Below are 13,917 nucleotides of genomic sequence, written 5' to 3'. Positions count from 1 at the left end.
AATTTAATTAAGAGCTAGTGCCCAAACAGCTGTGACATGCCAGGGGTGAGTCAACGTGGCTTTTGTGCCAGGAAATCTTGTCTTAGGAAATCTTGTCTGACAAAATCTTGTCTCATAAACCTTTCACAGTGCTCTGAAGGGCTTAGCAAGTGGATGGAAAGGATGGTGCTGTCACTGCAACACTGTTAGGAGTCCAGAGAGGCTTTAGACCAAAGCTTTCACCAAAGCCTCTCTAGGAGACTAAGCAGCTGTAGGATGAGAGAAAATTCCATGGGCAAAAACTGGCTTAAAAGATGGAAAAAGCAGCCAGGTATAAATCATCCATTTTATACAGTGGAAGGAGATCTGCTGTGATGTATCCATGAGATGTGCCCTGGGGACTACACAATTCAGCATTTTCATAAACAGCTTGGGAAGAAGAATAGTCTGAATTTGCTGATATTAGTTAGGCTGGTAGAAGATGAAATCTGGCTGTGAAGGACTGCAGAGAAACCTTCTGAGAAAGCTGGACCAGGCATTAAGATGAGAAATGGGACTCGGTGAGGAGTGATACACATTCCAAAAATCACAAAGAAGATGATGGACTCAGAGCTGACTCTGACCACAGAGGAACAAGACTTCATATTGCAATAAATAGTGTCATGAAAATGTCAGCTCAGTGCTCCAGAGTGGTCTAAAAGGTAAATAGGCTGTTAGAAAGTACTAGGGGAGAAATAGGAAAACAAAACAAAGCACCAGCAGAGCTCTATAAATCTGCTGCGCTTGAAGCTGCATGAGCAGGTTTTCCCTACCCCTCCCTGATCTCAGGAAGGATAAAGCAGAATGAAAAAGATTGAAAGAAAAGCAGTAGGGTGGTTCAAAATTTCAAAGGGTCTCCAGCTGGAAAAGAAGAAAATTAAGGAAATGTGACAGAAGCTGATAAAATCATGAGCAAAAGTGGAAAAGGTGAGCGAGGAGCAATTTCCCCCGACAAGAACTGTGGCAAAGGAAGGTAGAAAATGGCAGGTTTCAAACAAACAGAAGGAGCTGCTCCCATGACTGTGACTGTGTGCAAATTCCTTTTCACTGGCTGTTACAGGTGATAAAAATGCCCATGGAGCCAAGGGAAAGCCAGGAGATTGTAATTGTGTCTCATGTGTTTGTTCACCTTCTAGTCCTTAATCATTTTCTGCTGGCTGCTGCCAGGGGAAAACAAGGAGAGAAGGGCTATAGGTTGTCCCAGTGGGTTCTCTCTTATGTTCCTAGAAAAGAGAAGATGAAAACAAGGTGTCCTGTCTACAGGATAGTCTCTGGCATCACGTAAGTGATGCTACAATTACTTTGGCATTAGTCTGCTTGAGTTGCCCTGATGAGCCAGGAGACTTAGAAATCCCCTCCCATCATTTCTGGTTTTTTCAATAAGAATAAACAATAATAACTACAGCATAACAGTCATTTCTTTAAAAAATCATTTTCCTCCAGAAGACTTGTGAGCCTTTCCTGGTTTTTTGCCTGTTTATGTTAAAACCATTCCTGACAATTTGATAGCCCAGGCACAAAAACTATTTACCAAGCTCATTCCCTCCAATGAGTAATAAATGAGTTAGTAATTGGAAATTTCAGTGGCTGCTGTAACATCACTCAAAGAACCGTGTCTTTATCCCAGTCTGCCTCTGGAATGCTGATTGCTTTCCATGGCTGTGGTAGGGGCAAAGGATGGGGTATTGGGGCTGACTGTTTCAGAAGGACCTAAATGAGACTGCCACTGCTTTCCTCCACTCTGCTTTTCTCAGGTTGCTTTGAAGGAGAATTTATAAAATGTGTTTAAATGCAGCAGCTGCACAGCAATATTTCCATAGCCTGCTGCCTTCTAACATGAGCAGAAAATAGGGGCAGGATGTTGTCCCACTGCTTGGGAGCAGCACAGTTAGCTTTGTATATCCAGGCAGATATTATCTAAGGAAGATATTATCTAAGAAAACAGTGAAACTGAGAACCATTTTGCTCTTTACTCCTGAGTGCAGTGCTAGCCCTGCCTTACCTTGGAAAGCTTTACAGAAGCCAATGAAGTGACAAGAGGCTGTGAACATCATTCTAACCCCCTTGTTTTCCCTGTGTTCCCTAAATTGTTAGTGATCCCTTGCTAAGTCAAACTGACTTAACAGAGTTGAAGAGCAATTTTATCTGCTGCTATTTCTGTTAGAGAGATGAGATTCCAGCTCAGCTGATGTAACTCGCGGCTTGTGAGAATAACCTTGGAAAAACAAATCCATTATTTTCTGAAACTCCTTATTACCTTTTTCTACTGAGACTAAAGTTTGCAAAAGCCCACACATGGCACCATCTAATCCATAAGTGTGAAATTGGGATGTATCAGGTAGTGAGACTGCAATTCATACTCATTCCATTTCTCCAAGCTCTATTACTGATGTATCCTGATAAGAGATTACATGGAATAGTGTCACCATCTTTCTCTGTGGCAGCCCCAGAGAGCAGCTATCACAAAATAGAGCTGTAGTCGTGATGCTCAAGAACTGCAACACAGGCCCTGGATCCTCTCTGGAGGCAATGGAATCATTCCACTGCCTTCTGTGGAAATAAAACACCACAGTACTGAAACAGGATTGGTGTCAGAGCACTTGAGTCGTTTGTGACATGTGGGATTAGAGCCATAGCTGGAATAAACCAGCCTCCCTCAACAGCTTCTCTGGGTTTACTACACTTACTGGGCTTGTTGAATCGAAGGGCAGACAAGGCTGTTTGGATCAAGTTGTCAAATTTCATGCATAATTCATGATTTCATGCCTGGCTTTTCTTGGCAGAGCTATAGGAAGCCTCTTGATTTAGGGCTCATTGTGACTGAAGGTTGTCTGCTCTAAATTTATTCTCTAAATTTATCCAGGAATGTACAAACCGGTGCTGTAACGCAACTACCTGCACCTTGAAACCAGGAGCAGTGTGTGCACATGGACTCTGCTGTGAAGACTGCCAGGTAAAGCTTGGGAAATGTTTCTTTCCTGTGGAGTGTGGGCAGAATTCCATGATTTTCCTACTGCAGAGCAGTGAACATGGATGGAGAACAAGTAAATTGGTATCAATAAGTGTTACAACGCTTGTGTATCATGTAAGAAATTTAAAAAAAAAAAAAGGAGCAGATCACCAGACTTTTTAAATGTCTGTGCTATTTACAGCCACTTCATTTGCTCATGCAAAACCTCTTTTTTTTTTTTAATGAACTTTTGCATGCTTTGATTTTTTTTGTGCTTACATGGCAAGCAGTCATTAAATGCTGAACCATCTTTTTGGGGAAGGCTCTTAAAATATTAATTCTATCAACAGCGTATGTATTTTTAATAGCAGATCATCAGCTCTTGTGGTCTCTTAACATACTATAAAAGCCAACTTGCCACAGGCATTTACCTGCTTGAATTCTCATACCACGCCTTGCATATGGGCTAATAAAGCATTCAGCAAGTTCCCATCGTGTCTGTGGCAACCATCTGCCTCAGAGCTCAGAGCAGCAAGTGCTCACCACAGTGAGCAAATGTTTTTTAGCAAAATCAATCTTCATTTCTCTTTGCTTTTTACCGAAGGGAAAGTGATTAAAATACAGGGCTGTTCCGAGAGCACACCTATCTTTTGTGGTTGGTGTTGAGAAGTGAATGTTCAGGCTGGAACATTCCACTGTTGCCTAGTGGATGCCTTCAGCTCCTAAAAGAATTTAGTTACTCAGGGAAATGGGGACAGGATAGGAACAGTTACATGGACTTGTTGTGTAATTAAGTTCACAGAATCACAGAATGTGCTGAGTTGGAAGGGACTCACAAGGATCATCGAGTCCAACCCTTAGCCCTGCACAGGACCCTCCCCAAGAGTCACACCATGTGCCTGAGAGCATCATCCAAACTCTCCTTGAGCTCTGTCAGCCTTGACGCTGTGACTACTGCCCTGAGGAGCCTGTTCAGTGCCCAGCCACCCTCTGGGGGAAGAACCTTTCCCTGATATCCAAGCTAAACCTTCCCTGACACAACTCCAGGCTCCTGTGGTCCCCACAGAGCAGAGCTCAGGGCCTGCCCCTCCTCTGCCCCTCCCGAGGAAGTTGTAACTGCAGTGAGGTCTCCCCTCAGTCTCCTCTGTTGAAGAGGGAGTCTCTGTTGAAGTTGAAGACCTTGGTGTCCATGACGGCAGCATTTCCTTGAGGAAACATGACTCATTAAGGTTGAAATGACCTTCAAGATCATCCAACCCAACTTTCATCCCAGGAAATCATCATGCATCTGAATATGTAGTCAACTGGGCTGGTGACTTCACGAGCCCTAACACAGCAGTGTTCTGTGATCAGTGGGCTGCCCTGGTCACTGCAGTGCTGTTACAGCCACATGGACGGAGAGGGCTCTGATCTGACTTTTGGCCAGTGCTATGGATCATCACAGTGTTTCTGTGCCCGTGTGTTCAGGCACGATGGAGGAGCCACACTGAAAACACCAGGGCTGGGTTTACCTTCTGCCCTGACCCACGTGAGCCAAGTTTGCAGCTGCAGCTCCAGCGTGACCCTCCTTCCTGCCAAACCCTACCCAACACGTGTCAAACAAATGCCTTTAAAGAGCTGTGTAACCCTTACACTGTCCTCTGCAGTCAGCTGGTGCGGGGCCAGTGGAAAGAGCTGCTCGTGTGCTGCATGTGCAGCAGTTACAGTTGTCTTTTGTTTTGCAGTTAAAACCAGCGGGGATTTCTTGCAGAGAGTCCAGTAATTCCTGTGATCTACCAGAGTTTTGCACGGGAGCCAGCCCTCAGTGCCCAGCCAATGTGTACCTGCACGACGGGCACACGTGCCACGGGGTGGATGGGTACTGCTACAATGGCATCTGCCAGACCCACGAGCAGCAGTGCATCACCCTCTGGGGCCAAGGTGAGTGGGAGAACAGAGCTGAGTGTCAGACAGGCTTGGGGGGGAAAAAAAAAATAAACCATGTGATTTGGAGGGATTTTATACAGCGCCAATCTGTATCTATTCTCTTCTGAAATGGAGAACTGAATAATGAGGGAATCACTTTGTGATTCATTTTAGCCTTGATTTGCTGTCGTGTTCATCTCTTGCAGCAGGAGGTAGAGAGCAACAGTAACTAGGCTAATTCTGCAACATGCTGCAAATGGATAGGTGAGCTTAGACAAATCATTTTATACTGACTTTGATATGGCCTTATGTCACCCTACAAAGTGCTGAATTGCTCTTGGCAGGTTGAAATCACATCCCTTTTCAGATGGTGTGTGAGCTTCCTCCTGTGCTCTAAATAGCTCATCTGCAAAACATATGTGTCTGCCTACATCCCAAACCAGGGCTCAGGATTTGACATTAACATCAGACTCTCGTATCATTGGGTGCATTTTGATTAACTGGTGTTACCTGTAAACCTGCCTCCTGACAGCACTTTTAGCAGGGTATGCACTGAGGCAGAAAGGGATTTTATTCTCCCATGGGAATTTAACTCCTTTGTGTAGAAATCTGATAACACGAGTTCTTGAATTATCCTGAACATATATCCCAGGAAAACTGCTCACCTTTCAGTAAAGCCCTGTGGCCCTTCCACTGAAATGCAAGTATTAACTCAGTATCTTGCTATGGCCTCCTGCATTTCTGTGGACAGCTCATGTCTCCTCTGGCATCTCACTGACCCCCTCTCTCAAATTTGAAAACCACTTTTACGTCTCCTGAGAAGAAACATTATTTAGAGATAGATGTAATTACTTCTTTTAAACTAACTTTTCCACCTCCTTTAGCCTCTTTCAATTCAGGATCTCTCTGCCTTTAACTCTGTTCCAAAACTTATCAATATAATGACACACAGATGTTTTCCTTGGTCAAAGCCCTCCTCAGAAGTCTAGTGAAGAACTTATCTTCCCAGGGACATGGACCATTCACAATTTCTCTTTAAGAGAGCATTAAAGCATCTCAAGAACTAGTGTCAATGATAGAGGCAGCAGGTCAGATGGACCATGTGGGCATAAGAACGTGCTCAGGAGGAGTTCCAGCTCAAAATAAAACTCCTCACGTGGAACAAAGGGTGCATCTGATCCCCTCCTCTGTATCCCACGTGCACCACAGAGTTAATGTGAGCTCATACAGGCATGGGCAGTTACAGCCTCCAGCCTCAGTCAGACTGGGATATTTAATTCCCTGGATACAGAGACATTTTCTCTTGTATAAAGCAAAATCTGCTCCCGATCCAGTTTCCCAGGCCATGGAAAGTTACTCGGTCAGGCTGTGAATAATTTCAGTGGCTGAGAAAAACTCCTCTAAAGGTCAGGGAGCTGAGTTGCTGCAGTTGCCTTGCCAGGGCTGTTTCCTAACACAGCAAGTCCTCCAAACCCCCTGGGCTCTCCTAATTCTTTCCTGTCTTCCTTCTTGGGACTGTTCAATATGGGCAGTGCTGTGCCTGGAGTCTCCAGTGGTCAAGGCTATGGGGGGCTGCTTATGAGAAAGATGTTTTGTTAAGAACAAAGTTCAAACAGACTTTTACTGGAATAACCTTTTTTTTTCTTGTGTCTTGGGAATGTCCAAGGATAAGGATTTGGAAGAGGGGGGATGGGGCATGACCAAACCTGAAGAGAAAGTCTTAATTCTTGTCATATTCTTGGAAATATAAATTAGAAATAATCCTAGAATCAGAGAGTGGTTTGGGTTGGAAGGGACCTTAAAGACTATCGAGTTCCAACCCCCTGCTATGGGCATGGATGCCTTCTGCTAGATTAGGTTGATCCAAGCCCCATCCAAGCTGGCCTTGAAGACTTATAATGATGCCTATATTCTGGATTTAAAGCCTATAGATGTGAATATCCATTGCTTTATCACACACCTGGCTGAAGTATGAAGTGGCAGATGTGGGGTTGAATAGGAAGAGGGGGTAGGTGGGTCATGCAGTCAAAAAATATCATGGTACAGATTAAAAAAAAAACAAAAAAGTCTTTCCAGCCTTGCTTGCAGCACAAAGAGAGACTTGACATTCTAAGATGTTCTGTCTGGACTTTGTATCAAAAAGATACACTGGAATTTTTTACCAGATTGTTGTATTTGATTAGAATTGTTTTTAACAACTGTGTAAGAGTGAAGTAATTTTGTGCTTTTTAAAACAAAATTCTATCCCATAAAATTAAAGCAGATCGCAGTTCATTTTTATTATATTCTTATTTTCTTCTTCCCAGTAGGAAAAAACCATGCAGAACAAAATGCAATAACTTTTCCTAAAATAATATTCAGTATATTGAATTCCTTGTTAATGTCTTCCTTTGGATATCTTTCTTTATTCATCAGGTTACAGATGTCCAGAAGCCCAATGATAAACGTCAATCTTAATATTTTTAGGTCTAGTTAAAGAAAAATGATGAACACTGTCAGAGCTTGTTTACATCAGGCTGGGCAGTAGGAAACCTGTTTCCAGAAAGAAGTACTTGCATTTCCTTGGGGTTGTTTTTGTTGCTTTCAATAGATAAATTCAAATCAAATAGAGGAATATCTTTTGCTATTTCCTACCTGCATGGAAAGCTTGGTGGGAAAGAGAGGAGGAGTCTCCAAAAATAGCCATAAATTCCTCTTAGAGACAAGGAGATTCCAGTCTGCTCCCAGGATACTCATCTTTCTCTATTCTCTCTCACCATAATTCATGTCATTTTTATCCTTAAGGAGCAACTTTCAGGAATTGCCTGTGACCTTTTTTGTTTCATATTCAAAAATATCAAATTGCACTGATGTGACCTCTTGATAGGAGTGTGACTGAGAAACACATCAATAGTGATGCCTCTGTGTGATATCTGCTACTCCATTAGCATTTTCCAGAGAAACAGATACACAGGTAAAGCTACTTAAGTCAAAGAAATTATTGATTCTCAACTTTAGACCTGTGGCTTTTTTCTCCATTGACAAGAAAATGATTTTTAGGGAAAGGAAGAAGTTTGTCAGTGTGTTTTCCTATATTTCCCCAAGAGGAAAAAAAGCAATGATTCTGGGGGGCCAATGGCAGGCATAAACTTAATAATTAGAACACACTTCAGTGTTTTGCATAGACATGGCCATTTGTTTAGGCAGGAACATTCTTAATTTTGATGTCAATATTTGTTACAAAGACCTGATACTGTTTTAAGAACTTTGTGGGGTTTGCCACAAACCAGGTACAACCCTATATAGACAAAATACCTGGGCTGCCCATCTCAGTTATCTGACCAAACCATTGCTAAGTGGGTTTGGCAAAAATGCTAATTATCCAAGCTCTGTAAAGATCTGAATACAGTAAAATCAAATTATTTTGGTCATCACAGTTTTATAGCCAGGCCTTTTCTTTTGGAGAGGTAAACAATATTAAGATATTCTCAGAGGTGGGGACATCATATTCCTTAAATGCAAAAAAAAATGCCCAACTCCATCTTGCTCTTGCACAGACATAACAAGGATCACCAAGATGGAGACAGAGGCCAAGGGGAGCTTGTGGAAAGTTTGCTTTGCATCATCAGCACAGTAAAACAAGCTTAATGGCATGAAATTCAGGTCCCATGGCAGAGAGCTGCATTTTCATGCTTGCATTTATTTGCACAGTAGCTCGTGGTGCCGGTTGGCACAGCCTGGGCAGCAGAATTCCAGCCTGTTACTCAGAGGTTGGTTTTTTCCCCCTCCACACCCACAGACATCTGGGAACTGCCTTGAACTGTCTTCCTTTGCTGCTGTCAGCCTGAGAGTGGGTGTTTCTCGGAATCAGCACCATGGTCAGAACTTTCTCTCTTTCCTTTTGGGAGCCCCTGCCGGTGTTTTCTCATCACAGCAGGTCTGAAATGACACAGCATTTCTGTCCCACTCCCAAGATGTACAATATGTCTCTTTTTTTTTTTTCTTTACAAGTCCATAGGGAAAGAAGTGAACTCATCAATATACACATTTGGAGAAAAAAGAGTCTCCAGCCTGACAACTGCAGTGCTGAGCTTTGACCTTCTGCAGCTTCAAATGGCTGATTTAATGCCTTGAATAAGGCTTGGCGTGGAAAGGCTGACAGGACCTTAATTACAGGGTCATGATACTATAATTACCAGTAGCAGAGTGAAATAAACTCTGCTCATCCAGCTCAAAGCACTTAATAACCACTAGAAATCTTTCACAAATTGTTCTGCCTCTGTCTGCAGAGGCAGCAAAATAGAGAGAGACAGGACTTTCTGCTTCAGCTTCTGTGGTGCAATCGTGATAAATGAGTTTCCTCCAGAAACACAACATTACAATTCCCTTCCTTAAGCACCCTCTGAAAACCTCCTTTTAACTTGGTAGCTCCATCTGTTCAGTATCTTACACTCTGATATGTTTTCGTCTATAAAAAGTCCAAATATTATGAGAAGCCAGCCGGGAGAGGGAACAGCCATCTGAATCCCAAGCACCAGCATGTGTTAGTTTGAAACCAGATAAAAATTGAGGCTGGATTTTGGTTTCCAAGTCACAGATCATCATTGGGTACCAGGTGTTTTCACACACACGCTGCTCTGAGCCTGGCAGGGGAGAGTTTTTTTGTACTCCATGAGATCTTTTTTCTTGTCTAGTGTTATTGGTTGGAGTTAAAACTCGCTGTCTGAGCCCTGCAAGGATGCTGCAGATGTGCTTCTATTCCTGCAGGAAGAGAGCAGGCTGCTCTCCATCATCTGTAGAACACTCGACTTCTACATTAAAAAAAAAATCAACCATGCAAAAAAGTTTAACCAGGTGAAAGAGGAAGATAAATACCCGAAACTCTCTCAGTATTTCAGTGAGCCCTTTCTCCTTTTAACACCGTTTTTAAAATAAGCCTTTATGTCCCTTGCAGTCAAAGCACGGAACATGAGCATTCATTTTGATTTTCGTTTCATTTTGATTTTTCGGTTTTAGAAAAAGGAGTTTTACTTGGCCTCTAGCTCACAGCATGTTTTTTCCCTTCCCTCCAAAGCCAGCATAGTATATGCACATGTTAATGTTTATCTCAAGCTGAATAGTTGATATTCGCCCTGGAAAGATGAGGAGGAATCTACATGCCGAAAATGGAAATTTGACTTTTGCTTTTTGCACAGTGCCTTGTCTGGATGGTTTTGTTGATTTTTTGATTATTGCTTGTAGTTTTATGAAAAGAATTGAAAGAATCCTGCGTGAGTCCCTTTTAATAGTTCCAGATTTGAAAAAATATTCTGAACTCAGCAAGCTTGATCGTAATCTTGCAAAGAATTTCAAGCTCTTGTCCTTCTCTCCAGGGAACCAACAGCTCATATTCTGTTCCTTCTGTGCCTTTCTTTCTGAGTTTTCCAGTTAAAGTATGTAAAAAAGAGAGTGCTGTCTTAAGCCTCTCCAACTTTTAATATTTTGTTCTTAATAGCATTAAATTGCTGTTCAGCAGTATATAGTATTAGTCAAGCTTCTGACTGTGAAATGCAGATAGTTAATTAAGTTTTAATCTCTGAGTTATTAGTGAAAAGATCCACACTGACTGGAAGTTTTACAATCATATATGTATTTTCTTCTCTAGGAATCTGACCCCTTTTTTTTAAAAAAAAAGAGGATTTTTTTTTTTCTAAGGCTTTCTAATGAAATCTTCAGGATGGCTTAAATAAATGCTATGTTTTCCCCACAGTTAGAGGCATACACACTTGGAAGTGGCTCAAAACATTTGACAAAAAGTAAGATTCTAGCAGATGTTCTGTCTCTGTTAAAGACCAGGAACACTGTAGAAATGGTGTATTCTCAGCCTTTAGGCCACCACGTTATTTGCTGCCAAGTTCTTTTGGTTTAGTTTGGCTGATTTGTCAGAAGTACAAAAATGCAGCTACCAGATCTCTGGTCAGAGTTTTAGCCAGTGTATCTCCTTAACACCTTGTCTCCTCAGAGCCAGTCTCCCTGTTGGAGCAGTTGAAATGTTGGGAATGACCTGATTGTGCTGTTAATTGTCCTCATGGAAAGAAAACATGGAGTAGTAAAGAGCCCTAAAAAAAGGGCCTCTTAATCTTGCAAAGAGCAGCAATTATTGACTGGAAATAAAACCCACACTTCAGAGCAGAACAAAGGGATTAAATACTCATGCATGGACGAATTAATTGTTGCAGCAGGGGAGCAGATCCTCCACCTCTTTGACATTCCAGATGAAGGCATCCATCTTCCCCTACAAGATATTCCATAGTTGCTCATAATCTGGGGGAAAATGGTCAGCAGATTGTCTGTAAAAAACATTAGAAGAGATGTTCTATTAGTAAGCTTTAACTTCTAAAATGTAGAGATGAGTAATCTGCCTGCACAGACATTTCCAGCCCTACTCCCACCAGGGAAGTTCCTTTGCCATTAGGATATGTCTCCACCATAAAAGGCCACAGTAGATAAGAACCAGATGCTGCCTGTCTTCCCAGATGCCTACTTGTACCACCATGGTAGAAATGGCCCTTCTTTCAAGTCAGTCTTTCCTCTTAGGAGTGGATGTCCTGAGGATTAAGGTGGGGATGGGTTCCCTTCCCCTCCCCAGTCCATCACCCTCAGTTAGCAGCAGAGTATTTCCCTTTCTCATGTCACCAGATCTTTACAGACACACAGCACTCTAGTTTACAACTGGATTTTTTTTCTAGTTTTCTTATTCTGAACTGCACTTAAACAGGCCTTTATTGAAAAGAATTTTCTTTGGGGTCTCACTAGAACCATATGGACTCCTGTAAAAAGAAGGGAGTTAACTCACCAGCTGTCCTTTGTCTGTCTTCACCAAGCAAGATTTGGCATCTCCTAAAGGTTTTTGTGTCCTAGGAGGATTCACAAGAGGGATATCACCTCAAGAAATCCTGAAAGAGTTCTGCATTGTGTGTTGCTCTCAGCATTGCCAAGAGAGACAAATCACAGTGGAAATCCCACACATCCAGGCTCTTCCATTAGCATGCTGATCCAGCACGACTGTTTTGTTGGGCTTCATCAGCATGCAGCTCACATCCCACCTTCCCCTAAAGCATCAGAGGAGCTCAAAGGAAATTATTAAGAACACCTTGTATGAGATGAAAGTTCTGATTAGGTTTTGTTTCAGGTGCGAAACCTGCTCCTGGGATCTGCTTCGAGAGAGTCAATTCTGCCGGCGATCCTTATGGCAACTGCGGGAAAGACTCCAAGAGCTCCTTTGCTAAATGTGAACCCAGGTAGGGTCCCTCCCTACAACCACAGGAACAGATGGTGCTGGGAGAGGGCTTGTGCCATTGAAAATTATCTGCCTGATCTTTGGTTTTGTTTAATTCCCATCAGGGATGCCAAATGTGGAAAAATCCAGTGTCAAGGAGGAGCAAACCGACCTGTGATCGGTACCAACGCTGTTTCCATAGAAACCAATATCCCGCTTCAGGAAGGTGGCAAGATCCTCTGTCGTGGTACCCACGTGTATTTGGGTGATGACATGCCTGATCCTGGTCTTGTACTGGCAGGAACCAAGTGTGAAGATGGAAAAGTAAGATTCTGAAATACTCCCAGACGTGGAGAATATCACCCTCATGCCGCCAAGTATTTTGTACTAAACTGACCTCTTTTTTCTTTGGGATTCTTTCTTTTCCCCACAAAATAATTGTTTCTCAAACTCAGACTGAGTCACTTCTTAATCTCTTCTTTTGGACACTGTTCTGGATTATAGATTTGCAGATGCAACTCTGAGCAACCTGAGCAACCTGGTCTAGTAGAAAATGTTCCTGCCCATGGCAGGAGGGTTGGAATTAGATGATCTTCAAGGTCTCTTCCAACCCAAACCATTCTGTGATTCCGTTTGAGGACATTCCCAAGTATCTGTCCATATAGACTTGAGGTTTTCTGCAAAATAAGTACAACAAAATACATTACAGGCTTACTAATGAATTTGTGAGTTCAATGTATTCACCTTCCCAGTGTCCCTGGCATTGCAAAATTGTCATTAACTTCACTTTAGGTTTCAAAGTACATTTTGTGTGCTGATTGTGGCTCCCCATTACTTTTATTTTAATGCAGGAAAAATTATCTCTGTCATAGAAAAACATAAAGCCATTGATGCTCAAGGCACCAAAACTGATTTTTGCAATCTTATTTTGCAAACTTTGTGAATTATCCACTATGAATATAGTCCAGATTTCATATGGCTGAGTTTTGCTTTTGTGAGAAAAGGAACTGAGAAAGATGGGAGACAGCCATGAGTTTACAGCGGGGGAGGAATGGAAAGAAGTCCAAGAACTATTGAAATGAAGGAGGTTTCCATACCCTCAGTGGACTGCTTGCAAAAAGGAAAAAAAAACAAATGCTTTGATAATTTGTGGTAAATTCAAGTAAGCCTCTGAATTTCTGAATGCTTTTGAATTACTTTGGATTATCACCCTGCACTGGGAACTGGTTTGAAATACATCCCTCGTTAAACTACAGTTCTGTTACAGAAAACAACCCTTACAATATTTCTAAGTCAATCTGTTACAAAATGCCTTTTTGAAGAAAACTCAGCGCTGGGAAAGCACCCCATTATGTTTTGATAATGACTATTTAATCTTTCTAATCTATCTAATCATACACATACACACTATAGAACACACAGGCTAATACTTATGAAATTGTATGTTTTACTTTGAGGACATTAGTGCATTTGTATTATGGATTAAGAATATGAATTCAAATATTCTTGGGTTTTCTAAGCTGGGGATCCACAATTTGAAATGCAGCCATTTTAATGTGATCAGAATTCTGTGAGCTGCTGCACTGTGAATATTTGAATTGTGAATGCTGCTGTAATCAGACCATATTCTCTCCGTGCGTGCATGTTGATGCCAATTCACTCTAATTTCCTTTCCATTTTTCCTTCTCCCCAGGGGATAAGTGCCCTGATTAAGCATCCCTGTCGCCTCCTTCGACACTACTCCCTGCTTAATGCTAATTATTGTGACTGACTTCTAGTACTACTGAACTGCACTGCAGTAAAACAG

General features: G+C 42.0%; 1 protein-coding gene across 2 annotated transcripts in view; it reads left to right on the top strand.

Annotated features, from left to right (window-relative positions):
• Positions 1–13,917, top strand: part of ADAM12 (ADAM metallopeptidase domain 12) — a 181,647-nt gene that overhangs the window by 153,146 nt on the left and 14,584 nt on the right. For both annotated transcript variants that reach the window (XM_051801072.1, XM_051801071.1), the window contains exons 13-16: positions 2,882–2,971; positions 4,693–4,888; positions 12,024–12,132; positions 12,236–12,434. In XM_051801072.1, coding sequence (XP_051657032.1) covers positions 2,882–2,971; positions 4,693–4,888; positions 12,024–12,132; positions 12,236–12,434 — 594 coding nt within the window. The remainder of the gene's footprint in view (positions 1–2,881; positions 2,972–4,692; positions 4,889–12,023; positions 12,133–12,235; positions 12,435–13,917) is intronic.

Source organism: Manacus candei, unplaced genomic scaffold (assembly GCF_025592945.1).
Source record: "Manacus candei isolate 608988 ecotype Guabito, Panama unplaced genomic scaffold, ASM2559294v1 h1tg000050l, whole genome shotgun sequence".
Lineage (NCBI taxonomy): Eukaryota > Metazoa > Chordata > Aves > Passeriformes > Pipridae > Manacus > Manacus candei.
The sequence above is the reverse complement of the archived record's forward strand: the minus strand, read 5'-3'. Positions and strand labels throughout refer to the sequence as shown.